This window comes from Portunus trituberculatus, chromosome 18, assembly GCF_017591435.1.
Source record: "Portunus trituberculatus isolate SZX2019 chromosome 18, ASM1759143v1, whole genome shotgun sequence".
Lineage (NCBI taxonomy): Eukaryota > Metazoa > Arthropoda > Malacostraca > Decapoda > Portunidae > Portunus > Portunus trituberculatus.
In genome coordinates, this window is record NC_059272.1 from 1,654,225 (window position 1) to 1,680,886 (window position 26,662).

Here is a 26,662-nt window from a genome sequence, read left to right on the forward strand (position 1 = left end):
TAAAGATAGCCTTTAACAATGAGACGTCTGAAGAGCTTGGATACATACAGAATCCCAAATGAATTTTCTGAGAAGCATTTTTTAAGGTGTGATGAGTCAATGAGAAAGTGAGTTGTAGTCAGCACCACTGCCAGATGGTGCAGGCATGTGGTGGACACCATTGCCAGATTCTTCAGTGCACGTCCTCAAAGTATTGTTTTGGGTCATGTCCTATTCAGATTTTATCATGTGCTGTGCAATCCATGTGTGTAGTAATGTGCAACATATCTTATGTATTAATTACTTTTCCTGATTTCAATGCAATTTCATGATTTCTTTTGAGCAAAATCACCCATAAACACACTAACTAAAAGAGAAGTAACTCATTTGTGAATCATTGTATTTCATTATATAACATACTCTTTCCTTTACAAGACAATCAAAACCACTCATGAAAACGGACAAGACACCACAAACAATCTCCTCCTCATGAGTGCCAACTGATTCTTGCCATGAAGCAGATCAGTGTGTAATCACCAACTCAAAAGAGGGAATGTACACCAGCTACACACACTAGGTACCTTCTCAAACACTCTCATCAAACACATTTTAAACATGAGTTATTATTGATTTGTTTTTATGTAAGAGGGATTCTGGCCTAGGACTCAAAAAAAAAAAACATAAGAAGACCCACTGAAGCTATCAGTCTCTAAATGTGGTGATCACTTCAGACGGTTTGCTTCTGACTACACTGGAGTAATACATTAATAGCATTTTGTTTAGGGTTCTGGCTCATTATTCATAAAATACAAAGAACCATGATATGCAGTCCTAAGGTCTGTAGATCCATAAACTGCACATTAATGCAATACTGCTGGACACTTGTAACTGCAATGTCATGTGTGTGTGTGTGTGTGTGTGTGTGTGTGTGTGTGTGTGTGTGTGTGTGTGTGTGTGTGTGTGTGTGTGTGTGTGTGTGTGTGTGTGTGTGTGTGTGTGTGTGTGTGTGTGTGTGTGTGTGTGTGTGTGTGTGTGTGTGTGTGTGTGTGTGTAATTCACCTCAGTCGCCTGCTGGTCACCCAGCCAGTCTTCCCCATTACGGAGCGAGCTTAGAGCTCATAGACCGATCTTCGGGTAGGATTGAGACTGTGTGTGTGTAATGGTTCAATAGGTGTTAGTTGCTGACACTTATAGATTACATAAATACTTGCATAAAACAAGATAAAGCCTGGATAGGAAATTGACTTGCTGCTCCTTCAATATAACATGTTTTCATTTGGTGATTAAATGTTTGATGGATAAAATGCATTCCTTTTTCTTAGTGCCAAGACGTATATCCTCCCTAAGAAGTATTGCTCAACACAACAACCAATCATCTATTGAATGGGAAGCTCCACTCACATGTTATCGCTATTATTATTGTTATTCATTCTTTTCTATATAGGATGGGACTTTGGTCAGGGGCAATAAAATGCTGAAAAAATGTCCATAGAAGGATACCAGTCCTACTGTATACAGTCAAAAGAGTTATCCAAAATTTGAGAAGTGTCTTGAAAACTCCTTGAGCCTTACAATATACTACCTGCTTTTCTTTTTTTCTTTCTCTTTCAACTTTGCCCTCTTGTCATCATGAGGTCCACGGTATTCACCACAGCTTGAGGCTTCACGATGCTCCACAAGGTTTGGATGACCCACAACACTACACTCTCTGGGGGCCGGCACAGTCAGCAGACCTTATCTCTGGCCTTTTTATTGTCCTGTGACTCATTTCCTTGGAAGAAGGAAACCAAGTGACAAATCATAGGAAAGGCTTTTGTGGAAAATCCTACTAACAATTCAAAAGCATCCTATGACATTTTGCTGGTTTGTGATACAAGACTGAATTATTTCCTTTTATTGTATCAGAAATTACAACTTTTCTTTCTTGTAATTCGTCATAACAAATGTCTGGAATTAGTAGTTAGACACTACATGATCATGGAAATACAAAGGCCATTGGATCACTCTTGAGAGAACAATCAAGAGAGTTCACAAAGTAGAACATTCCTACACCAAGATGCTGCAGTTGGTACTCGTACTGACTCAAGACAACGTTAACTGACACAAAAAGGAAAGTTAAATAAGTAATGTATCTTCATAATGGCAGCCTGGTGTCACTTACAAATTACTGTCACACAGGTCTGAGCCAAACAAAGACTGCCAATGCAAAAGCTAACTCTTAAGGTTAATTTATACCAAGGGTGCCATGGTCTGCACACAGCAAGCCTCAGAGATGCCTAGATGCAATCATACAATGTTCCTTGTAGCCTCAAGAAACATTACTACTCCACTTCCAAACCTCAGACAACACAATCTCAAGGAACAACTCTACTTCATTTCAAAACCTCAAACAACACAGTGAATTAACAGCTGTAACCTCTTACCCAGTCCTCTGCTTTCTAATATCCACATACACACATCCACTGCATTTCAAGAAACAAAGAAAAGCACAACAATGGGGTGATGCAGCGACAGCAGCAGCACACTGTGACATGTGAGCAGTATCTGGTCATGTACTCACAAGGCAGTGGTACAGACCTGAACACCCTGGCTAGGCATTGCTGCACACACTCCCTTCAAACATACCATACCATTGACCTACACTTCAAAATATTAGAAATTCCAAATATCCAGGTATCTTCAAAGTGGCTAGTTTTGAATGAGGCAGGCCTTGTGACACAGAGGAAGGCAGAAAGGTAATGAATTCCAAAAGAAAATTTACCAATATAATGAGAATGATTTTTTCTATATCATAAAAAGCAACAACATTCAGTATGAGGATGGATGTCAGTGACGGAATGTGCTTCTTCTCTTTTCTTTTTAGGCTGTGAGAACTTTCACTTGTCTTTGTTTATAAATCATTATTAAGGTTTTTTGAGCATTTTATCTTTTTTGTCACATCACTTGTTTGGCAAAGGATGATTCTTTGGAAGGAGAAAGAGAGAGAGGAAGAGGTGGTCAGGGAGGGGAGGGGGAACTAACAATAAAAATATACTAACAAGATAACTTGACAAACCTGTAGTAAAAATTGTCTTCAAAAGGCATGTCAACACAACAGGCAGTATGGTATGTCAAAAAAAATACAATGTATCTACAAGATATACTTACAACCTCAAGGCTTCAGCTCGGCTTCATCCTTCATGTGCCCTGAAACAACCAGGAAAGCCACACGTTACTTCATGGCAAACAAGTCCCCGAAACGGCCACCAGAGAACTGAGACAAATGTGCAGTCTCATCTCAGCAAACAGTTACACTTACATTGACTGCTATCTTGTGAACTACACTGGAAGTACTTGAGAGATGCTGCAGAACATACGTACTGACATCAGGAACAGTTTAAAATGATAACATAAAAAATATAAGAAACTGTGAGAAACAATCACACCCACACAAGAGTGCCTGTATGAAATATATTTACCTATTTCCTTCCACTTTTTATCCTTTTACATAAATCTGTCTATCTTCCTTGGAAGCCCTGATGAAATCAGCACTAACAACTTCATTAATGGTGCTTTTCCAGACATCTATCACTCTAGTCAAGAAACAATTCCTTGGCACTAAACAACCTTATTACTGATGTTTCAACAGATACCTATTACTCTATTCAAGAAATAATTCCTTGCTATCTCCTTTTTCAAATCTAATCTTACCAAGCTTCAACCCATTACTTCTTGTGTTGTCCTGGTGACCACAAGGGCACCATGCTGCCTCACCTGTCAAACATTGCCTTCAGGATGGAGTAGGAGCTGCTGTATCGCTGGTCATTAATTTTGGAAGCATTTCTCCAAAGGTTTCGAATCTGTCTCCAGCGTTTGAGGTGTTCTGTCATCAGCAATCCCGGCAGTGTGTTCTCACAATCCTGTCAATAAAACATTTGATTACAGCAGGTAAGTATGATGTAGGAACAAGAGGACATGGAAGACATATTGAAAACTGCATGAAGGGCAAATATGATAAATGGAGCAGGCAATGAGAGAGAGAGAGAGAGAGAGAGAGAGAGAGAGAGAGAGAGAGAGAGAGAGAGAGAGAGAGAGAGAGAGAGAGAGAGAGAGAGAGAGAGAGAGAGAGAGAGAGAGAGAGAGAGAGAGAGAGAGAAGGCCCACCATGTTGCCAGTCCCCTTGCAAGTTCAAGAGAATTAGCCAAAAAAGAGATAAATGTTTTGAAGGAAGTTAAGAGGATGAATTGGAATTTATTCCATTAGGCGTCACAACAGTTTAGGTTATATGGCATGGCTAGCATTAATGGGAGAATGCTACATCTCCCACTGAGCAACTAGATTTGGCAAGGATTTGAGCCTAGGTCAGCCAGATTGAATGTCCGAACACGATCCGCCTTAACCAACTATGCCACCCGGCCCCCTCTCAGAAGATGAAGATTTTGACAACTTATGAGGTGGTAATACATCAACAGAAGGTATATGATCATCAGTAATCTGTAGAAATAGTGTGGGTTTTAACTCTACCTTTGGCAGCACGCTAGACACATGATCTGACAACACAGCAAGCCAGCAGTCCCACACAGGATGGCCCAGACAGGACACCACACTCTCACATCACTCACACTCTTACCCCTGTGACGCCAAAAGGAGAAAAAAAAAAGTGAGATTCTGACAACACTGACATTTCCTTACATTTATTTCATTGAGTCTGTTGAGCGAATGTGGCAATGGCTCTGGGATCCTCAAGTCTCTGTTTGAGGGGTCCTCCGGCCACGGGTCAGGCATCGGCAGCTTGGCCACCACATTCCCATTCCCAGCATTGGTGGAGGTGACATCTGACAGGATCTCACCAACAAAGTCGCCGTCTTGACTGCCTTCTGTGCTGTTGAAAGTCTCTGCTGTGGGACTCCCTGGCTCCTGTCTGGAAATAAGGATATTCATGACAAAATACATTCACAGCATACCCTATAAACAATGTCTCAATAGTCTAATTATTTGAAACATCATTGTGAAACTGGGGCACTGCAGAGTACTGATCACTCATAAACAATCCTCATCAAACCACCTATCTATACTGATAATGTCACACAGGCTGCCTCAGACAAACCACCACACACACACAGACACACATCATTCACTCTCTTGTCTCAGTTATCCCCTGATGGAAAGGAAGGCTTCATGGACAACCACACTACACCTCAGGAGCTCGGGATAATACAAAGTTACAAAGGCAATGTTTATAGATGTGCTTCAATCAGTACACAGGTCTGCCAGCACCTCTACTAGTATGCTGCTTCAGTGTAGGTGGTGTCTTACTTCACATTGAGGCTGGAGTTGTGGGGCTGGTTTATCATCCATGCCCGGCAGATTGGATACAGCGGTGACGTCTCATCAAACTGTGCCAAGTCAACACTGCGGTCAAACATGCGCATCACAAACGTGTGGTGGAAGCCGGAGTCCCGCAGGTCTATTTCTTTCCTCCGACGTTTGCGTGGTGGTCGGGCACCGCGTGGGTTTGCCAGACCGACCTTGGTGCTGAGCAGAACACAAGTAAAATCAGACACAGTGATGTACAGCAGTGCAATGAAGGGAGGTAAAACACACATGCATGGCAACACAATTCTTCCATCATTTAATATACAACTGCCAAGAACAATCTTTAATCTTATATGCAGAAGCAGAGGCAAAAATAAAAGTAAATAAGGAAATATATAAAAATCCCTTCAATTATACATCCACAAACTATTATCACATGCAAAATATTACACCCTTATCATGTCTATTTGTCAATTGATCCTACAACATGCAGAGAGAGATGTGCTACGTACAATACTTTCACTTTGCTGTCTGTGTCTGATTCATTCTCAGAATCAGACTCCTCATCCTTCTGCATCAGACCCTGGAGAGCCGCATCAAACCTCCCACGCGCTGCATCAACATCACCACCTGCAGACACACCAGAAAATACACCTCTCTTTCTCTCTCTCTCTCTCTCTCTCTCTCTTTCTCTCAGAAAGGAAGGAAGGAATACAATAAAGCAAAAAGTAGCAAATTAAGGAATACAAGAGAACAAGTACTAAGGGAGAAATAAAACAAACAAAAAAATGATTAAACTAAGTTTTGTTTTTCTATATTATGGCCTATAGAGCCTATAGGCATACTTGAAGAGTATATGTGGCATGCGCTGTTAAGCTTTTGCCCATTAGTGGCGCAGGCAATTATATTTATAGTGGTACCCACATTAGGGCCCCTATCACCATCCAAGTGCATCTTCGGTGTAACCACCTAGAATCTGGATATCATGGTGACATGTAGGTAACTTTAAACCACTCGACAAATGGCATAGCTTCAAAGCGGTATGTGGTGTGATTCGAACCTACGTGTGGATGTCTGCCCGATCCCACGTTCACTATCTTATCCACTATGCCACACAGTAAAAAGTATACAAATGAAGAGACACAACAAAGCAAAAAAGAACAGAAAAAACTTAAATAACACCAGCATTTCCATCCATAGCAAGATTTAGATTAATTCAGATTGTCAATATCACTGCTAATCCCTCCACGACCCACATCCTGATTAAAAAGAAGAAAAGAAGAAGAAGGAGATGAAGAAGAAGAAGAAGAAGAAGAAGAAGAAGAAGAAGAAGAAAGGTTTTTTTTTTCTCCCAGAATTAAACAGAAACGGTCTCAAAATTAGCAAGATAAGGTTATTTAAACTGACATGGAGGCTGAGAGCGGTGAGGACAGCATGAAACCCGTGGCACCAAAAAAAGCGGAAGAGGATGGAAGTACTAAATGTTGAAGGCAAAAGTGGAGTGCATGTAAGTAAGCAAGCCGAAGCATCTCCAAATAAACCTACTGACACCTCCCCTTATCTGTCATATCAGTGCTTCACTTCCACATCTATCACTCAAAACATGACAGCCAAAAGAGAAAAAGGAAAGAGAAGAGGGTGGAAGTACTGAATGGTGAAGGAAGAAGTGGAGTGCGTGAAAGTAAGCGGACTGGGGCACCTCCATATAAACCCACTGACATGTTTCCTTATCTCTCATATCACTGCTTTACTTCCGAAAACATGACTGGCGAAAGAGAGAGAAAGAAAAAAAAGAGGGTGAAAGTATTATAAGTTGAAGGAAGAAGTGAGAGTGCGTGACAGTAAGCAAACTGAAGCATCTCCATATAAACCCACTGACACGTTTCCTTATCTTCCATATCACTGCTTCACTTCCATATATACCACCGAAAACATGACTGTCGCCTCTCACCGGACTCCTCTCTCTCCAGCTTGACTCTCACGCCGGAGGAGGACATGGTGTGGGTATGAGTGACGCCCGCCTCGCTCCCTCCCGTCAGATGATGCCTCGGCCACCCCCTTGATCTTCCTCGCTCTCTGTTTCCTCTCCTGCGTATCTGTGTGTGCTTTTGTTGATGCTTCCGTTTAATTCTTGATCTCCTTTTCTATAATGTCTCCTTTCCTGGTCCTCCCCGGCCTCCCTGACGCAGTGTGGGCGTGGAGAAGGTATGTGCTGGCTTTTACACATTCAGGTTTGGCAGCCAAGCAATGTCAACAAATACAAGGATTCGAGTCTGCCTCAATATTTCATTAAAAACTACTTGAAATCTTTGCTGGAGTGTTTTTAGTCCTTTTAATGGCTTGGTGTATATTTTGGATTGAATATTTTTTGTTATTTGTGCGTACAGCGTTCAGCATTCCTTTTTCATAGTCAAGCTCTTTTAGCTTCTATTATAGCGAGAATAATAATAATAATAAAAAGCAGGAACCAAGGAGGCCCATTCAACCTTGGTAGGAACCGATAACTATAGATAGTATTCAAGAAAGCTATTCTTGGGACGGCTGGAATCGTACGTATGAACCGCCAGCCCCTGCACTGCAGCAGCAAGCCTGCACCGACACGCAAATTAAGGCATGTAGTACGGTATGGCACGGTACAAAATTATGGTATGATACGAATCTGAGGATGTCAAAAGTACGGTTACATAAGAACATAAGAAAAGAGGGAAGTGCAAGAGGCCGCCAGGCCTATACGAGGTAGTCCCAGTGTGCTTAAGCTACCTAATTCCATCTATCCTCCCCATCCATGAACTTATCTAATTTGTCCTGACCTCAATTGCCAATTAAGGCATGTCACGGCCGATGGGTCACCGGGGTCAGCCAGCAGCCCAGCACAACAGTTCTTATCGGACCTTCAAACCTTACTAGTCTTCTGTTTATAAGGTAAGATCAAATCAAATCAAATCAAGGAGAGATCCTATATATATTTCTTTTTTTTTTTTTTTCCATACGTAGGTTATGTTATGGGCGTGATGGTGCACGTGCGGACTGGTGTGGTATGGTCGTGACGGTGCACGTTTGAACTGGTGTGGTATGGGCGTGATGGTGCACGTGTGGACTGGTGTGGTATGGGCGTGATGGTGCACGTGTGGACTGGTGTGGTATGGGCGTGATGTTGCACGTGTGGATTAGTGCGGTATGGGCGTGATCAAGGAAGATACTATAGTATCCTTGGGCGTGATGGTGCACGTTTAAACTGGTGTGGTATGGGAGTGATGGTGGACGTGTGGACTGGTGTGGTATGGGCGTGATGGTGGACGTAGGGACTGCGTGGTGTGGTGTGGGCGTGATGGTAGACATAAGGACTGCGTGGTGTGGTGTGGGCGTGATGATGGACGTAAGGAATGATACCTCAGCTCGGGTCAAAGCAGCCACTAATATGCATGAAGGTCCTCTAGTTGTTGAGAGCTTCGATAACACTCCACGGGTGAGCAGAAGTGTAAATATTTGTCATTGGTGGCACTGTCGTCCTCAATCTCAACTTTAAAAAAATGCTGAAGTGGCAGTCGAGCTTCATGTGACACAAGCCAGCGTGGAAAGGCCTTTATCGGGTTTGCGGTTCATAGTGAATGAGTGACGTCTAACTCTAAAGACAGACAATTGATGCAATCATGTTGCTGCGTTGTAACACATGATGCGTTTGTAAGTACTATATAGGTGTAATTGTATTTCTAAGGTAATATTTTTCCTAGTTTACTGATATTCATAGTATATTGAATGCCATGAAATATAACATGTTATAGAAATAAAATAGTATACACTGTACCATATGTGTATGATTTATTATAATATCAGTATTCTGTAGCAGCTTATGCATGATACGAAATTAAGGTACGAAATTATACGGTACAATATTTTGGCGTACCAGTTCGATACGAGTGTGACTTATTGGTACGGTACTAAATTACGGTACATTCTTTTGGGGGGGTACGAATTACGATAATTCAATCGTACCGTACAGTACTAGATGTCTTGCAACAAGGTGGAGGTTCTCGGGAAGCTTAATTGTCCTTTGTATCGGCGCGCTCCCTCTAATGTTAAATGGTTTCTCATCCTTTTATTTTGCTCTGTCCAACAAGTTTTTACGCTGACTTTCTCTCATCTTACACATTTCAAACAATACTTCCTTCTTTTGTACCATTCCATTCAATAGATAGGACATGTCACGCGGATCCCACACATGCAGCTTGAGCGACATTCATGCCTGTACAACCACACAGATGCTAACTAACCACGTAGTGACAGCAGCAGTGGCTATTGTTGGTGAGGAGGAATGGAATGACATAACAAACAAACGGTGAAGATAGGAAAGGAAGTACTGACATCCTTACTCTCACCAAGATAAAAGAAAAGTGAAAACAAAAGAAGCAAAGCAATTATAACCACTTTAGTACCATGACGCGTTTTCATATTCATTCTGCTTACTACTTACTTACTTACTTCAGAGACTTATCTTATGGGGGGGTATTAAAACAGCGAAAATTTTGGTCATTGCCGTAATTATATAATCTTTTCTGACTTCCATAATCCCTTCGTAAATAAAATCGTCTAATCGTACCCAAACTCATGGTAAAAATGCGTCCAAGTACTGAAGGGGTTAAAAGTGCTAGAGGGGAAGGTGACCAAAAAGCGATAAAGAGAGAGAAAAAAAAAAAAATTAGGTCAGACAGAAGAAGAAGAGGAAGATAACCACACCATCCTTATACAACAGGTTTATTCACTGCGTTACCTAATTGAGCTCCCAAACTCAATGAAAATACAAAAAAATGCAATAAAAATAGTACCATTTCAATACAAGGCCACTCTTATGAACCGAATCACTCATATTAGACAAATTAGACATGTGATCGCTGCTATACACTGGCTACTTCCCGCGGCGCTGAGTCTTGACCGTCGCTCACGTCCCTTCACTCTACTTTCATGACGTTTTTACTGTCCATGTTCCCTGTCTGATCCTGGCCACACCCGTGAGTACTTGCATAGACCCTCCCTTCAATATCCAGGCAGTGAGGGAAGCAGTCGTGGTGTTAGAATAGGGGAATATAAGGTGCCTTTATTCAAGTTCATTTCAATGTTTACATGTACTTTCTGATGTCCAGTGGTGGCTCTTGTTGTTTATCGTGCTCTCAGTGTTGCTTGCCTGTGTGCTGTAGTGGTGGTAAGATGTGTGTGTGTGTGTTTGGGTTGTTGTTCACCGTGCTCTGACTGTTGCTTGCCTGTGTGTTGTGGTGGTAAGATTGTGTGTGTGTGTGTGGTTTTTGTTCACCGTGCTCTCAGTGTTGCTTGCCTGTGTGTTGTAGTGGTGATAAGGTGTGTGTGTTTGGGTTTTTACCGTGCTCTCAGTGTTGCTTGCCTGTGTGTTGTAGTTGCATAAAGAATTGGTGATGACAAATGAATACCAGGCTGGGCATTGGTATAGAAGTTTGCTCTGTATACCTGGACAGTTACTCACTCTCTGTCACGGATGTCTCTCCAAAGTGCGTTTGATCAGTAGTGTAATGGTTGTGCAACTAAGTTTTGTCAGTTTCTTCTGTGCTTCCTGCTGATCCTTCACAATCAGAGACTCACGCTGGATGCATTCCTCAGCAAGAATATGAAGTGTGTCTTTATGTCACTGCTTATAATGTTGGAACCCTCCTGTACTCAGTGTTGTAAGATAAAGTACCAAGTACCTACATAGTTTGACCAGAATCATGTACTTTTCTCTTGCCTTGTTAAATACCCTTCATGACCCACCTTCTTGCAGAACATGAGACGCCGCAGGTCGCACAGTTACAGTAGGAGTCCCCATCGCCATCGTGGACACAGCAGGAGTCCCCATGGCAGTCGTGGGTACAGCAGGAGTCCCCAAGGCCATTGTGGGCGCAGCAGGAATCTCCATGGCCATCGTGGTTATATCAGGAGTCCCCAACGCCATCATGGGCGCAGCAGGAATCCCCACCACGCCCCCAGACCCAACCCCGACTTCTCCTACAACATCAGCCATGGCAGGACCCATTCAGGACAAAGCACCACCACTGGTTACATCCAAAACTACTACCCACTCAACACTAATTACTCGAATACAGTCGTGATGGACAGAGCTCTGATGGCCATGCTAAGTAGTTTCCAGAGACCATGCTCAAATGCCTTAATCAACGCAAGAACTTATGGGCCTTCCATAGATTCTTCTAGTGATAGATTCCAAGGAAATTACCAGCTAAACCACCAACCCCAGAACAGCAACATTCAAGAGCACATGTGGCAGGACCCTAGAACAGCTGATGTGCACAGTCATGTCAAGATGCCCCAGGCGCAGCAGCAGCAGCAATGTGGCACGAGGCAATTGGAGGAAGACGTGGAGCTGACTCAAGTTACAATGAAGCAGCTCCCGTTCCTTCAGAAACTCACAACCCAAACAAAAATCAAGATACTTCCCCACGGTAAGCTTTCTGTAGACATACTGGTAGATTTGAGATGTAGCCTTTGCAGCAGCTTTCCTTAATTTCCTCCATTGTGTTAACACTCCGCCTGTTCATTCATTGCCTCCGCATGTGGCAAAGCCTTCCTCAAATAACCATTTTGCTGAAACACTACATATCACATACTATTCATTCACCAACACAACTCTCATTTACCTAGAAATATATATATATATATATATATATATATATATATATATATATATATATATATATATATATATATATATATATATATATATATATATATATATATATATATATATATATATATATATATATATATATATATATATATATATATATATATATATATATATATATATATATATATATATATATATATATATATATTTATTTATTTATTTATTTATTTATATATATATATATATATATATATATATATATATATATATATATATATATATATATATATATATATATATATATATAGTTATATATATATATATATATATATATATATATATATATATATATATATATATATATATATATATATATATATATATATATATATATATATATATATATATATATATATATATATATATATATATATATATATATATATATATATATATATATATATATATATATATATATATATATATATATATATATATATATATATATATATATATATATATATATATATATATATATATATTCTAGGTAAATGAGAGTTGTGTTGGTGAATGAATATATATATATATATATATATATATATATATATATATATATATATATATATATATATATATATATATATACAGGCAATCCCCACTTAACGAAGGGATTACGTTCCTAAAAAAAACGCTTCGTTAAGCGAAACTGTTAAGCAAACCGATTATAACAAGTTTAACCCCTGATTTGAACTTCCATTGGGAGTAAACAAAGTGAGAGTGCATCATAGTACAGTGAAAGGTTTAATGAAAGTAAAAATTATGAAGTTAAACAATTAGGCAGTTTAATTTAAGTCATTATAATGTACACTAATGTATGTATGTACGTAACTTTATAATGTTGATGATCTTAAATTTATGAAGGGAGGGAGAGTGAAACGGGAAAGACACTAACTGGCAACCTGTGGAATGTAAACAAAGAGCGCATCATTGTACCTCATACAAAACTTATGTACCACATTTCCACAAGGCTTTCCATTTTATCCATTGTAGAGTCATGAGTTCAGGTGATTCTTTTAGCTTTCAAGGAAGATGCGGTCTCACCAGCCTTCTTAATAGTCTGCTGACTTGAAAATAGTAGAGACAGTAGATGGAGTCAAGATGGTGGCCAGCAATGCTATAGTTTTCTTGCCTCGTGTCTGTGAATAATATCCAGCTTCACTTCGAGAGTAAGAGACTTCCTGGTCTTCTTAGGAATGCTAGGCCACATTGCAGGGCATTTTGGTGGTAAGTTGAGCCTGTTCAAAACATTAACAGCGATGCTGTTAATGTTTTGAGCAGGGGAGTCAGTGGTGCGCATGATCTTGATCTTGATACTGCAGGCGACTCGGGATCATTCCTGAGCCGGGCCTTTGGATCGGCAGCTCCAGTAGACGACAAAAAAAAGGCACACAGAAAAAAAGGAGGAAAAAAAAAAAATGAAGAAGAAAAAGGAAACAGGGTCCTTTGCTCTAACCGTCTGTAGATCTGGCACGCCACGTTCTCTCCAGAAACTCCTTCACCGCCTCAATCATCCTTTCATTCGTTTCTCTACTCAGTCCCAGCAGCACCACCATCCACTCCCTCCCCGTCTTTTCCACTCTTTCGTTCCTATTATGCCCTAACTCAGTCAACACCACTTGCATCATCTCATACCTGTCTCTGGCATACTTCACACACTCCAGCATCACATGCTCCACCGTCTCGTCCTCTCCCGAGTCACACATCTGGCACACTTTGGTGCGGGACTCAGACCACCTGTAACTCCTTGCATTCACATCCATACACTGTGCCCTAGCTCTGAAGAGAAGATCACCACCCAGGCTTCCATCGTACCACCTCTCATACATCGGGCCTCTTTCACCTTGTACCATTCCAGAGTAGTCTTCGTTCCATCCCATTCCTCCACTCATTCAGTCCCATACTCTTCACATCTCTGTCTATCTCACTCTTCCACTTCCTCGCATCCCATTCTGTTCCCACTCTGCCTCCTCTTGTCACGACCCATTCCAGCTCATTCTGATTCACCCCAGCCATTCTCACTGCCCACCCAACCTGTAGACCATTCCTCTCTGTCATTCTCATACACCTTTTCCTCCATTTGCTTCCACTTTCACTCCACAGATACACCTTCCTTGCTATTCTTGCATCATCCATTCTCTCAAGCCTAATCTTGTACCTAAGTGTCGCTTTTATAAGTCTTTCCCTAAAAGAGCTCCATCCCATATCCCCTCTTAAGGCTTCTACTGCCGTGTACCTCGGTGCATTCAGTGCCAGCCTAGCTACTCTACACTGCCCCACTTCTAACTTGTCAATTTCACTCTTGTTCCATGCAATCACATCCATACCATACATTATACTGGGGACAGCCACACTCTTCCACACTTCTCTCAGCACGTCATACTTACTTGCTCTCATCCTTGCCACGCTTCCTAAATGGCCCACCCACTGGTTCACCAAGCTTATTTTTTCATTCTTTGACTTTTCACACCCATTCGGACTCATCCACATCCCTAAGTACTTGTATTCTTGTGCCTGCTTCAACTCATTCTCTCCCAACCTCCATGCTGCATTACATTCATCCTCCGACCTATTCACAATCATCACCTTACTCTTCTCACTACTAAACCTAACTCCAAAATCTCTTCCATACCCATCAACCACATCCAGCAGACTTTGCAGCTCCTCTGCTGACTCACTCATAACCACTACGTCATCTGCATAAAGAAGCACACCTATCTTATCATTCCCCACATCACTCCTGCATTCATCCTTCTCATTCTGGCTGCTAACTCCTATGTGTACAGGCTGAAAAGGGTTGGTGACAAAATACATCCTTGCCTAACTCCTCTCTCACTCCTCACCCGGTCTGTTTCTATATCTCCTAAACTGTACTTAGCTCTGGTATCAACATACATGCTACGCACTATGTTGACTATCTTGGCACTCAACCCAATCTTTTCTAGGACTCTACCTAGCATTTCTCTATTCACCCTATCATAAGCTTTCTCTATATCCAGGAAACCCAAATACAATTTACCTCCATCCCTCTTTTTTTCTCAATCATTTCATTCACCACAAACATGTTATTCTCAGCTCTCCGGTCTGCATGGAAACCATTCTGCTCCTCACCTAAAATTCCAGCTCTTTCAATCCACTTACACAATCTGGCATTCAACACCGCACTGAACACTTTGCCTACTGTATTGACTAACGCGATCGGCCTGTAATTTTTCAACTCTTTCTTACTCTTGTGTCCGTGTTGTCCACGAGAGGCTTGATCTTGATCTTGATCCTGATTCTACAGGTGTCCCAGGATTTCTCCTGAGGCAGGTCTTAGTATCGACAGCTCCTGGTGTATTCAAAAGCCTGTTGGTTTGCGTGATACGGCGGGGCTTTCAAACTTGGAAAAAAATTACCTGGATAAAACTTCATTAAAGTGAGTTTGGGGTTCGTTAAATGAGCAGATGGTAGTAAAATGAAACCTTCGTTGTAGCGAAATTTCATTGTGTGAACCTTCGTTAAACGGGGGTTGCCTGTATATATATATATATATATATATATATATATATATATATATACAGTGATATCTTGAGATACGGTCGTCCTAACTTACGATTATCTTGAGATACGATATGAAATATTAGGAAATTTATGCCTCATCATACAACAAAAAATTTGAGATATGATGAACGATAATGATTATTGTAGAAGCGAACGCTAGGTAGCAAAATCTGCGGTCGGCTGCCGCCCGCGCAGTTTGTTTGTTGACGCCTCATTGTTCAAACACGTTGTGTTATTCGTTGTGTTAGTGCTCATTTTTCGCCTTATTTTGGATTAGAGATGTACCGATACCAAATTTTTGGCCGATTCCGATACCGATACCATCTAATTGGGCCAATACCGATACTACTACTTATAGTGATTACTGCACTGGACACCAGGATGAGTTGGGGGACGGCGAGTGTTATTAGAAGGGAGGCTTTGTTTTGGGGGATGCTGTTAGTCCTTCTGAGAACGTTTGTGAAATAGGAGCAATTCTAGAAACTTTTTGAAGCCATTTGCAAAGGTAAATTACTCAGTAATTGGAATGAATATCTTCTCAGTCTTCAGATTCTTGTCAGTTATTTTAAATTCTTACTTCTTACTCCTTTAGCGACCATTTGGTCTTGTGCATTTTCATTATTGATTTTTATTGACAATATTTTGGCGATCAAAAATATGTTTAGAATTATTAAGATTGTAAAACATACACAAAATATTAGCAAAGAAACTCATTTTGTTGTGTATTTTTCTCTTTAATTAAATTTAACATCCTTTGATATTAATTCATTAGACATTAGTAGACCAATTCAGAAACATGAGCTTTCACCTAATCTTTTCAGTTAAATAGAAAAAAGTTTAGTCTATTCTAAATTTCTAAGTTGTGGCTTATTACCACAGAAAACAGTATTCTATGACATACGGTAATCACCATGGAAACTTAATACGCCGTATTATATTAATTTGGTATCATCAATATCTTATATTGAATATATCACTAAGTAGTAAATTCCTTTAAGGTATCGGAAGTATCGGCATAAAATAAACCGATACCGATACCCCAAAAATAGGCTGATACCGCCGATTCCGATACCGATGCATCGGTACATCTCTATTTTGGATATACAGTAAAGTCCCGGGTTATGTCGGTCTTGAGTTACGTCAAACTCGTAGTTACGTCAGTCCACTATAAGGCAATTTAAGATTAAAAAAATTGAAAATGTATAAATCGTAAAGTGCGGGATTTATTGTTATTGTTGGTGGTTGCCCGCCACACCGCCCGCCTCACGCTTGAATGCAATAACACCCTGCCTCAGTTCCACCACACCATCGCCCCTGGCAAGAGTGGTATCCTACTTCTGCGTTTACTGACTCAAGTTCTTAGTATCTTGCTCAATGGCACCAAAGAGAAAACTTCTTAGTGACAGCAATGATGCTAAGAAAAGGAAAACCATTATGCTACAAGAAAAAGAGGACATAATTAAAAGACATGAGAAGGGAGGCAGCAGCTGTGTGTGAGGGAAGGAAGAAAATGGGAAGCCCGTTACTATGACAACGGGGAGGTTGACGACCTTGAGGGCTCGCACACCCATCACAACAATAACAACTCCGTAGCCTTCGCCTAGGCCACACGACACTTGCAGCTCACTTGCACCGTCTGCGCCTGTCTGCTGATCCCTATTGCCCTTTCCTATTGCATTTTCTGTCCCGCTGCCCATGCTTCTACTCCCACCGCTCTGCACTACGCTCCCAGCTGTCCCCCCTGGGCGTCACAACATTCGACCTGCCCACCCTCCTGGCGTCCACCCCTCTCGGCAACTTGCAGTCCTTCGCGTTCATGGCCCTAATCAACAACAAAAACAAGCTTGTGTTTCATATTCCTACGTAGTTGTAAATAATATAGCAATATAACCTTTAACTTACCTGAATGACCATAAACAATGATTGGTTGAAAACTCGATAATATGCTTTGAAATGTACGGAAACTCGAGTTACGTACAAAATTGACTTACGTCATGTTTCAGGAACGTAACTCTGACGTAAACCGAGACCTTACTGTATATACTTTATTTTGTTATTAACCATGGGTCCCAAAGCTAAAGACAAAGCTAGTGAAAAGAAAAAACCTAAGAAAATGATCACGATGGAAGCAAAACATAAAATTATCACAAAGTATGAGCGTGGCATTCGTATCATCGACTTGGCAAAGGAATATGGCCGCAATCCTTCTACACTATCCACAATCATAAAATTTAAAAAGCCACCCGCCAAAAAAACATTAACCCCTTCGAGCCGGATGTTAAAAAAGCCCGCCTGTATGATATACGGGTGGTAGTGCCGCCGCCGGGAAACTCGTGCAAGCTTGTCATACTTGTTGTCTTTGTGTATTATGCTGCTATTTTTTAGTCACTATATCGCCTTCGAAGAGGAAAGTGGACTTCTCTCTTCGGAGAAAAGAGAGAGAGAGAGAGAGAGAGAGAGAGAGTGACATTTGCTAATATTTTAGACAAGCGGGACGCATATAGCTTATCTTTCGAGAGGAAGATGGGGAGGGAGGGAAGGAGAGGAAACGAGAGAGAGAGAGAGAGAGAGAGAGAGAGATTAGAAAATTTGTTGTTTTTGTATTTGTGTGTGTGTGTGTGTGTTTTCACGAATGTTACAAGGCGGGACGCATGTAACTTATCTTTCGAGAGGGAGAGGGGAGGGAGGAAGGAGATGGGGAGGAGGAATGAGAGAGAGAGAGAGAGAGAGAGAGAGAGAGAGAGAGAGAGAGAGAGATGGGAACAGTCTATGCCATTGGGTAATTTTAGACACAAGGCGGGACGCATGTAGCTTATCTTTAGTGATTGGTGGAGACAAGGATGGTGGGAGGAGCACTAGGATTTCAAGGACAGCATACGGCGTGTGTAGTTGGTATCCAACACACTATACGGGACAACTGAGCTGAAGAAAGCTCAGAAAAGAAAAATGACGCCAACGTAGGCGTCACCGTATATGCTACTGGGGCTTCATGACGCCTACATAGGCGTCACCGTATTGAAGTGGTTAAGAATAAATTTAGCGTTAGAAATAAGTTTAGCAATGTTTTTGTGTTTACGTACATTACGTACGTATAAACCCTCCTCCTCCTCCTCCTCCTCCTCCTCCTCCTCCTCCTCCTCCTCCTCCTCCTCCTCCTCCCCCCCTGCAGGCCGCAGCTCACCGTCACTGTGGTAAGTAAAATTCCTTTCTTTTTTTATTGATTTTATTAACATTTATTATATTAATGTGTTTTTTTTTTTATCATTATGTGTGTTATCACTCATTTATTTATATACAAATTGTGTATATTATATGTAATTTAACTGTGGTGGTTTCATAGCGCTAGAAGGCATTAATTCATATTACATGTATTTATATGGGAAATATTTATTTAACATACAATTTTTTTGACATACAACGATGGTTATAGAATGAATTAAAATTGTATCTCAAGGTACCACTGTATATATATATATATATATATATATATATATATATATATATATATATATATATATATATATATATATTTATTTATTTATTTATTTATTATATATATATATATATATATATATATATATATATATATATATATATATATATATATATATATATATATATATATATATATATATATATATATATATATATATATATATATATATATATATATATATATATATATATATATATATATATATATATATACAGCAACCCCGCTAACGAAGGGTTATGTTCCTAAAAAAACACTTCATTAAGCGAAACTTCGTTACGCAAACCGATTATGACAAGTTTAACCCCTGATTTGAACTTCCAATGAGAGTAAGCAAAGTGAGAGTGCATCATAGTACAGTAAAAGGTTTAATGAAAGTAAAAATTATGAAGTTAAACATTTAGGTAGTTTAATTTAAGTCATTATAATGTACACTAATGTATGTATGTACGTAACTTTATAATGTTGATGATCTTAACTTTATGAAGGGAGGGAGAGTGAAACGGGAAATACACTAACCGGCAACCTGTGGAATGTAAACAAAGTGCGCATCATGGTAACGCATACAAGACTTACGTACCACATTTCCACAAGGCTTTCCATTTTATCCATTGTAGAGTCACGAGTTCAGGTGGTTCTTTTAGCTTTCAAGGAAGATGCAGTCTCACCAGCCTTCTTAATAGAGTCTGCTGACTTGAAAATAGTAGACAGTAGATGGAGTCAAGATGGTGGCAAGCAATGTTATTAGTTTTCTGGCCTCTCTCTTGTCTGTGAATAATACCCAGCTTCACTTCGAGAGTAAGACACTTCCTGGTCTTCTTAGGAACGTTAGGCCACATTGCAGGGCGTTTTGGTGGTAAGTTGAACTAGGGAAGATGAGCTGCTGGTGATGCTGTTATGTTTTGACTGGGGAGTGAGTGATGCACGTGATCTTGATCTTGATGCTACAGGTGACGCAGAATTTCTTCTGAGTCAGGCCTTTGTATCGGCAGTGCCTGTGTTGTCCACGATAGGCTTGATCTTGATCTTTATTCTACAGGTGTCTCAGGATTTCTCCTGAGGCAGGCCTTAGTACCAGCAGCTCCTGGTCTATTTGAAAGCCTGTCAGCTTGTATGATACGGTGGGGCTTTCAAATTTGGAAAAAATTACCTGGATAAAACTTTGTTAAAGCGAGTTTGGTGTTCGTTAAACGAGCAGATGGTAGTAAAACGAAACCTTCGTTGTAGCAAAATTTCGTTGTGTGAACCTTCGTTAAACGGGGGTTGCCTGTATATATATATATATATATATATATATATATGCAGTGGAGACTCAATACTCGAATGTCTAAATAGTCAAACTTTTTAATAGTCGAGCGCAAAATTTTGACAATATTAAAAAGAATACCTATTAGTCAAACGTCCATCCACGTGGCTGTAAACAAAGGGTCTCTGCCTTTCCGCCGCCCCACCAGTCCACCGCAGCCAATTTATCCTTCGATGTTGGAAGAATAATGTTGTCCTGTGCTTTCTCTCCGCAGGTTTTTTATTTTTTATTTTTTATTTTTTTATTATTTTTTTTCCTTCATTTAGAAGCTTACAGTGGTACGGAAGGGGCTTGTTAGTGGTGAGAATAAGTGTACAAGAAAGAATGTAGTGACAACCATCGAAAGGAAAAAGGAGATTATTGATAAAGACGAGAAAGGAGGAAGAATAACTGATCTTGCAGGTGAGTACTGTATGGCTAAATCTACAGTAGCCACAATACTGAAGATGACAGCTCATTAAAAGAGTTGATGTGTCAATTGGTGTGAAAAGGCAATTTAAGCTAAGCAATGGAATAATTGTTGATCGGATAAATCAGAGGCAGATGGCTGGTGATTCTTTGTCAGAGGGCATAATTTGTGCAAAGGCTAGGCTGCTGGATCATGATCTTATTTCTGATACTACATCTGATTCCAATGATGATTTTAAAGCAAGTAAAGGGTGGTTTGTGAATTTCAAGAAAGTAACTGGAATTCATTCAGTTGTGAGGCACGGTGAGCCCCCAAGTCAGGAGTAAACATATGCTATACGTCACTGTGTCACCAACTCCCACGATGGATGGTGGGAACGACAGTGATTTCACAGTGTCCGATTCCGCCACCTCTCCCGTGCGCCTTACTTCTACACCTCAGGTCTTGCGCCATGTTGTGGGGAGACAACTTTTGAATGAGAGTGGTATCAGAAGGGCTTTGGAATTAACAGTTTCTACAATGAGAGAGAGCGAAGATAGTGATGTTCTGGGCTCTGATATGGATATAGGAGGTTCAAACAGCGGGGGGTAGGACATTTCACCACCACCACCAGCAACTCCTGTTGATGTATTTTATGTGTTCTTGCAAAAATATATACAAGTTAGATGATCACTTTGCGAGCATTTTGATTGATTGAGAGAGAGAGAGAGAGAGAATGTCATATTTTAGTATTCATATGATATCCATTATAGCAGGCAGTAGAGGAGTGGAAACATAAATATCGTGGTGAAAGCAACACGCAAGCTAAAAGGGTCACAAGAAGAAGAAGAAGCGGCCGAGTCACCACAAGTCTCTGCCTCGTCTCTGGTCGATCTCATCTCTGCTTTATTTTTTGGTATTCCATGTAAGATTTCACTTTATGCATTACAAAACAATCCTTTCTTGGGGGGCAAGGTTTGTGAAAAGCTAATAGAAATGTTGTTTTGTGTACATAAATGCATATATAAGACAGTAACACCACCTCGAGAGGTGGTGTTCCCAGGAACCTGAGAGCAGCCTGATAGCAACCTCATTACTGTCCCTCCAAGTGTTCATCGATGCCATTTCATGGCAGGAGGTTGCTCTGACGTTGTTAAAGTTTCTTGGATCCAGCTCCTGGCAGCCAATGAGCACTTTTAGGCGTGCTACTAACCTCCAGCCGCCAACAACAATGAATCTGTGGATGCTATTTTATGAAGGTTGGTATGTGAGCAGGAGGTTGCTATGGAGGTTGTCTGTACCAACAGAGACAACAATCTGCTTCTTGGATCCGGCCATTGAGCTCCCACTTATCGGCCAGCTGCGGAACTCTCTGGCGCTCAGTTTGAAATTGCGTCTGGCACTCAGTTTGAAAATGCAGTTAGACCAAATCGCGTATAAGCAAACCGTTCGCGCAAATTAAATTAATTTTAATATTTTTTTGGTCGCATTATAACAAAAACGCGTAAATCAAACATGAGTAAATCGAGAGTTACCTGTATACACACACACACACACACATGATGAGTGAAAAAGAGATTCCATCAAAATGCAGACATGAGACTAGAGAAGGAATGAAAGCTGATGATGACTATGTTGGTGAGGGAGAGTGCGTATTCGAAGGCTTTGATACGACGACTACTTCACTACTTAAGAGAGTGTTAAATATTGAATATAAACTAGATAAATTGATAAAGGAAAATATGGAAATGAAAGAGAATGAAGAACAGGATAAAGAGTTTATAAAACTGAGAGAAAGGATAAAAAAAGTGGAAGAAAACGAAGCTAGGCTAAGAGCGGAAAATGAAGAACTGAAAAAGGAAGTAGCTAACTACAAAAAGCAGATGGAAGAAGGACTCGGTAAAGCCGAGAAAGAAAAGAGAAGCTGAAAGATCTAGTAAACAAGGAAGAGGAAAGAGTACAGAACATGGTTAAAAAAGAAGTACACGCATGGAGAGTTCAAGATAAGAAAGATAAGGCTGATTTTCAGGAGGTGATTCAAGAACAACTTAAAGAAAAGAAGAAAATATGACAAACAAAATGATAGGAGTCCTCAAGACAAAAGAAAATCTAGTTAGAGAAATTGCAGAAAAAAGAAGAGTGTAATCGTATTTGGAATAAAAAAAAAATATAAAATATAGACCAAAAAGAGAAAAAGAAGAAATGAAATCAGTCAAAGACCTACTGAAGAATCTAAATGACGAAGATAGGCAGAACTTGGAAGAGGAAGTAGAAGAAATAAACAGAATGGGACCATATCAAGAAGGAAAAACGAGACCAATTAAAATACTACTAAAATCACAAGCAGCAACAGAAGAAATATTATATAGAACAACAAAACTTAGAGAAACAGAAGGCTGCAAGGATATCTATATAAAGAAAAATAGAAATGAGGAAGAAAGGAAGAGATACAATGAACTGGCAGCAGCAGTAAGGAAAAGAATAATGAAAGGTCAGAAGAGGAGAAGAAGGCATTTTTGGAGAATTCTAGGAGACAGGATAAGGAAATGGTATATAAACGAGAAGGAAGAGAAAAAGTGGAACAAGTTTAACTAAAAATGATAAAGGCAAAAGACTAAAAATGATGTATATGAACATAGACAGGGTTTTATCAAGTAAACTAGAATTAAGAGATTACATAAAGAAAGAAAATCCAGATATTGTATGCCTGGCTGAAACAAAACTAAATAAGGCAATCAAAATAGACTTGGATAATAGGTATAATGTATGGAGAAGAGACAGAGTGGGTAAAGGAGGAGGAGGAGTCATGATAATGTTAAGGAAGGAGATAGTGATAAACCAAGTGGAATGTGGGGAAGGAAAAGCAGAAGTATTGTATGTTAAGATGCATATTAATAAAAAAGAGTTAACAATCATTGTAACATATGTGCCACCAAAAACAAATTCATGGACCAATCAAGAATATAAAGACATGATAGATGACACAATAAGGAGTCTAACGAGAATTGTTAAAGAAAGGAAAAAAGTTATATTAGTAGGAGATTTCAACTGTAAAGAAGTGGACTGGGAAAATTATGAAAGTGGTATGGGGGAAGAAGCCTGGGGAGAAAGATTCTTGAACCTAATGATAGACAATATGATGGACCAGAGAGTAAAGGAATGCACAAGATTCAGAGGAAACGACGAGCGGCGAGATTGGACCTAGTTTTACAAGGGTATACAAATGAATGATGATATAAGATATAAGTGCCCATTGGGAAAGAGTGACCATGTAATATTAGAAATAGATATAGAAGAGGGAAAGGAAGATAGAGATGATTCATACAAAGGAGACCGATTAAATTACAGAAAGGCTGATATTGAGAATCTCAAGAACTATTTTAAAACGTAAACTGGGAGGAGATGGGAAACTCAGAGACGATGCAAGAGAAATATAACTTATTTTTGGAAATATACAAAACAGGAGTCAGGGAATATGTCCCAAAATATAGACCTAAAGAAGAAGGAAAGAAAGATTGGTTTAATGCAAGGTGTGCTAGGGCAAAGGAGAAAAGAGATGGAGCATGGAAAAGGTGGAGGAGAAATAGAAATCCAGCAAATAAGGAAAACTTCAAGGCAGCAAGAATTGAGTATGTTAAGGTGAGGCAGAGGAAAAGAACTTCGAAAAGGACATTGTCAAAAAATGTTAGGAGCAACCAAAATTGTTCTATAGATTCATAAATGGAAAAAATAGGCAAAAAGAAACAATAGAAAGGTTAAAAGGAGAGAACGGGATGGTGGAAGACCCAAAAAGTATGGCAGAACTATTAAATGTTGCAGCAGCGATTGGTGGAAATCAATGCCCCCAATGTTGTGGTAGTGGTTTAAGGACGATTCACCGGTGCGCTAGTTCGCTGATACCGTCTATAAAACATGAATGCAGTTACTTATTTGTCGGTGCATTGATTGTTTGATTACTAAGGAACATAGTAAGCATTAAACCAAGGAGGTTATTTCAAGGCCACCTACCATATATTTGACCCTAAGATACTCTTAAATAATACACACAATGTCTCTCTCTCTCTCTCTCTCTCTCTCTCTCTCTCTCTCTCTCTCTCTCTCTCTCTCTCTCTCTCTCTCTCTCTCTCTCTCTCTCTCTCTCTCTCTCTCTCTCTCTCTCTCTCTCTCAAATTATTCTTTGTGTCTGTGATTGTTGGATGGTTTGCTTAATCTTCATCGGCAACCGTGGTAGTATACTCACTGTACTTCATGTCTATGACTTTTTTTTTTTTTTTTTTTTTTCTTCTCTCTACTATTACTGTTAGGTTTATATATATCACTATATCGTACATTTATAAGTTGGATAGCGGCCATTTTGGACACTATATAGCAACCGTATTAATTTTGTCTGGATCGGATATGCTGCGATATAAGCAGCAATTGTCCAGTACAGTTTCCCGCCCCCACTGCACCCCCCACGCATGGGGTGACTCAGTGCATTGTGCCGCTTTACCGATCACAACTACGATCATTCATGCGACCCTCACTTGCCTCTGCATAGTGCATACTTATGTGTGTTAATCAGCTCCATATAGTAACCAATTTCTTTATATATATTGGATGCTCGCCACTATATGAGGCGGGCAGCCGGATATCAAAATTTTTGGATTTTTGGATATTTCGACAAGGAGCTCCCCTCAGTTGAGCTGATATAGTGGGGGTTTACTGCATATATATATATATATATATATATATATATATATATATATATATATATATATATATATATATATATACTTTTTGCCAGACTCTAATCAATAGGAAAGATTTCACTAAAATCCCTAAAAGAAGATAAAAGAGATTGAGTAAGGAGAGCCAGATCAGCAGCAGAGCAGCCTTGACAGAAGCCATACTGGCGAGCAGATAGAAGATTGTGAAGTGACAGATGTTGAAGAATCTTCCTATAGAGCATAGATTAAAGAGCTTTAGAAAGGGAGGAAATTCAAGCAATAAAACTGTAATTTGTGGGGATAAAACAATCACCCTTTTTAGGAAGAGGTTGAATGTAGGCAAACCTTCAGCAAGAAGGAAAGCTAGAATTTGGTAGACAGAGTTAGAAGCCTTTAGTTGGCTATTCTTGTATTGCAGAGACTCAATGGACCTCTTGCACTTTTAATGTGGATGAAGAATTGCTGAAGCTCTTCAGAGTTAATTCTGCAACAAAGTCTTATCAAGTAAGTAAATTTTTACATGTCAACACAAGACGTACTCCTTTAGCTCCTTGACTCCTGGGATGACTGCCTTCAAATATCCTTGTTTATAACAAACTAACAACAGTTATTCAACAGAAAAGTTTTCAAATGTATGCACACAAACACACACACACACACACACACACACACACACACACACACACACACACACACACACACACACACACACACACACACACACACACACACACACACACACACACTCAGATTGTGGTGCTCATGGCTAGTGATTAATGTCTGAGCAACAAGATTACATCGAAAGAACATTTTGACCCACAAAGATGCAAATTGAAAATCCTCTATCTGAAATTCTGAAATCTGAAAACCTCCAAAATTTGAAGGTTTTGTGGATGGTGACATGAGTCTTCATAAATAAAAAATTCAACAAAATTGTAGGGAACAAAAGGACAAAGTGTTAAGATGACATTGTTCTCACAGAGGAAAGCTTTGGTGCTCACACTACAGCTGTGGTGGGCACCAAAGAGTGGTAAACTGTCACCCCTGGCAACTCACACCACCTAAAGATGCTTTGCTCAGCTTTTGAACCATTGACAGTAACAGTCAGGTACAGTGGCAGGAGGGGGGGAATACCTGTCCCATAGTCTCTGCAACTTTCTCATCTCATTATTGACATTTATTCCTGCTTATATCCAAATGGGTCCTGGCAAGCTTATCAGTGAAGAAAAGAGTGTTGTGATGGTAA

At 39.9% G+C, this 26,662-nt stretch overlaps 2 protein-coding genes across 4 annotated transcripts in view; one reads left to right on the plus strand and one right to left on the minus strand.

Annotated features, from left to right (window-relative positions):
• Positions 1–1,033: 1,033 nt before the first annotated feature.
• LOC123505865 (protein lin-37 homolog) lies at positions 1,034–8,105 on the minus strand. Of its 3 annotated transcripts, XM_045257673.1 has the most exons (7): positions 7,226–7,539; positions 5,787–5,904; positions 5,275–5,493; positions 4,651–4,879; positions 3,733–3,878; positions 3,127–3,165; positions 1,034–1,750 (listed from the first exon to the last, which is right to left on the minus strand). In XM_045257673.1, exons 1-6 carry the CDS (start codon positions 7,269–7,271, stop codon positions 3,150–3,152), a joined length of 774 nt encoding a protein of 257 aa, XP_045113608.1. In that variant the 5' UTR covers positions 7,272–7,539; the 3' UTR covers positions 1,034–1,750; positions 3,127–3,149. The 3 variants fall into 3 exon arrangements, with proteins under 3 accessions (XP_045113608.1, XP_045113609.1, XP_045113607.1); XM_045257674.1 differs by lacking the exons at positions 1,034–1,750; positions 7,226–7,539 and adding an exon at positions 8,085–8,105 and having other exon boundaries at positions 1,859–3,165; XM_045257672.1 differs by lacking the exon at positions 1,034–1,750 and having other exon boundaries at positions 1,859–3,165.
• A 404-nt stretch (positions 8,106–8,509) lies between these two features.
• LOC123505863 overlaps positions 8,510–26,662 on the plus strand; it is a 33,322-nt gene continuing 15,169 nt past the window's right edge. Inside the window, exons 1-3 of the mRNA XM_045257670.1 lie at positions 8,510–8,740; positions 11,060–11,735; positions 25,835–25,920. Coding sequence (XP_045113605.1) covers positions 8,555–8,740; positions 11,060–11,735; positions 25,835–25,920 — 948 coding nt within the window. The 5' untranslated portion in view covers positions 8,510–8,554. The remainder of the gene's footprint in view (positions 8,741–11,059; positions 11,736–25,834; positions 25,921–26,662) is intronic.

Bases quoted from the DNA above. Each gene is read 5' to 3' on its own strand.
- LOC123505865 (XM_045257673.1), bottom strand. From the start codon at position 7,271: ATGTCCTCCTCCGGCGTGAGAGTCAAGCTGGAGAGAGAGGAGTCCG. The intron at 5,494-5,786 runs GTACGTAGCACA...TGTTCTGCTCAG, and splicing joins GACAGCAAAGTGAAAGTATT to CACCAAGGTCGGTCTGGCAA. The intron at 3,879-4,650 runs GTAAGGAAATGT...TTTTATTGACAG, and splicing joins ACAGACTCAATGAAATAAAT to GATTGTGAGAACACACTGCC.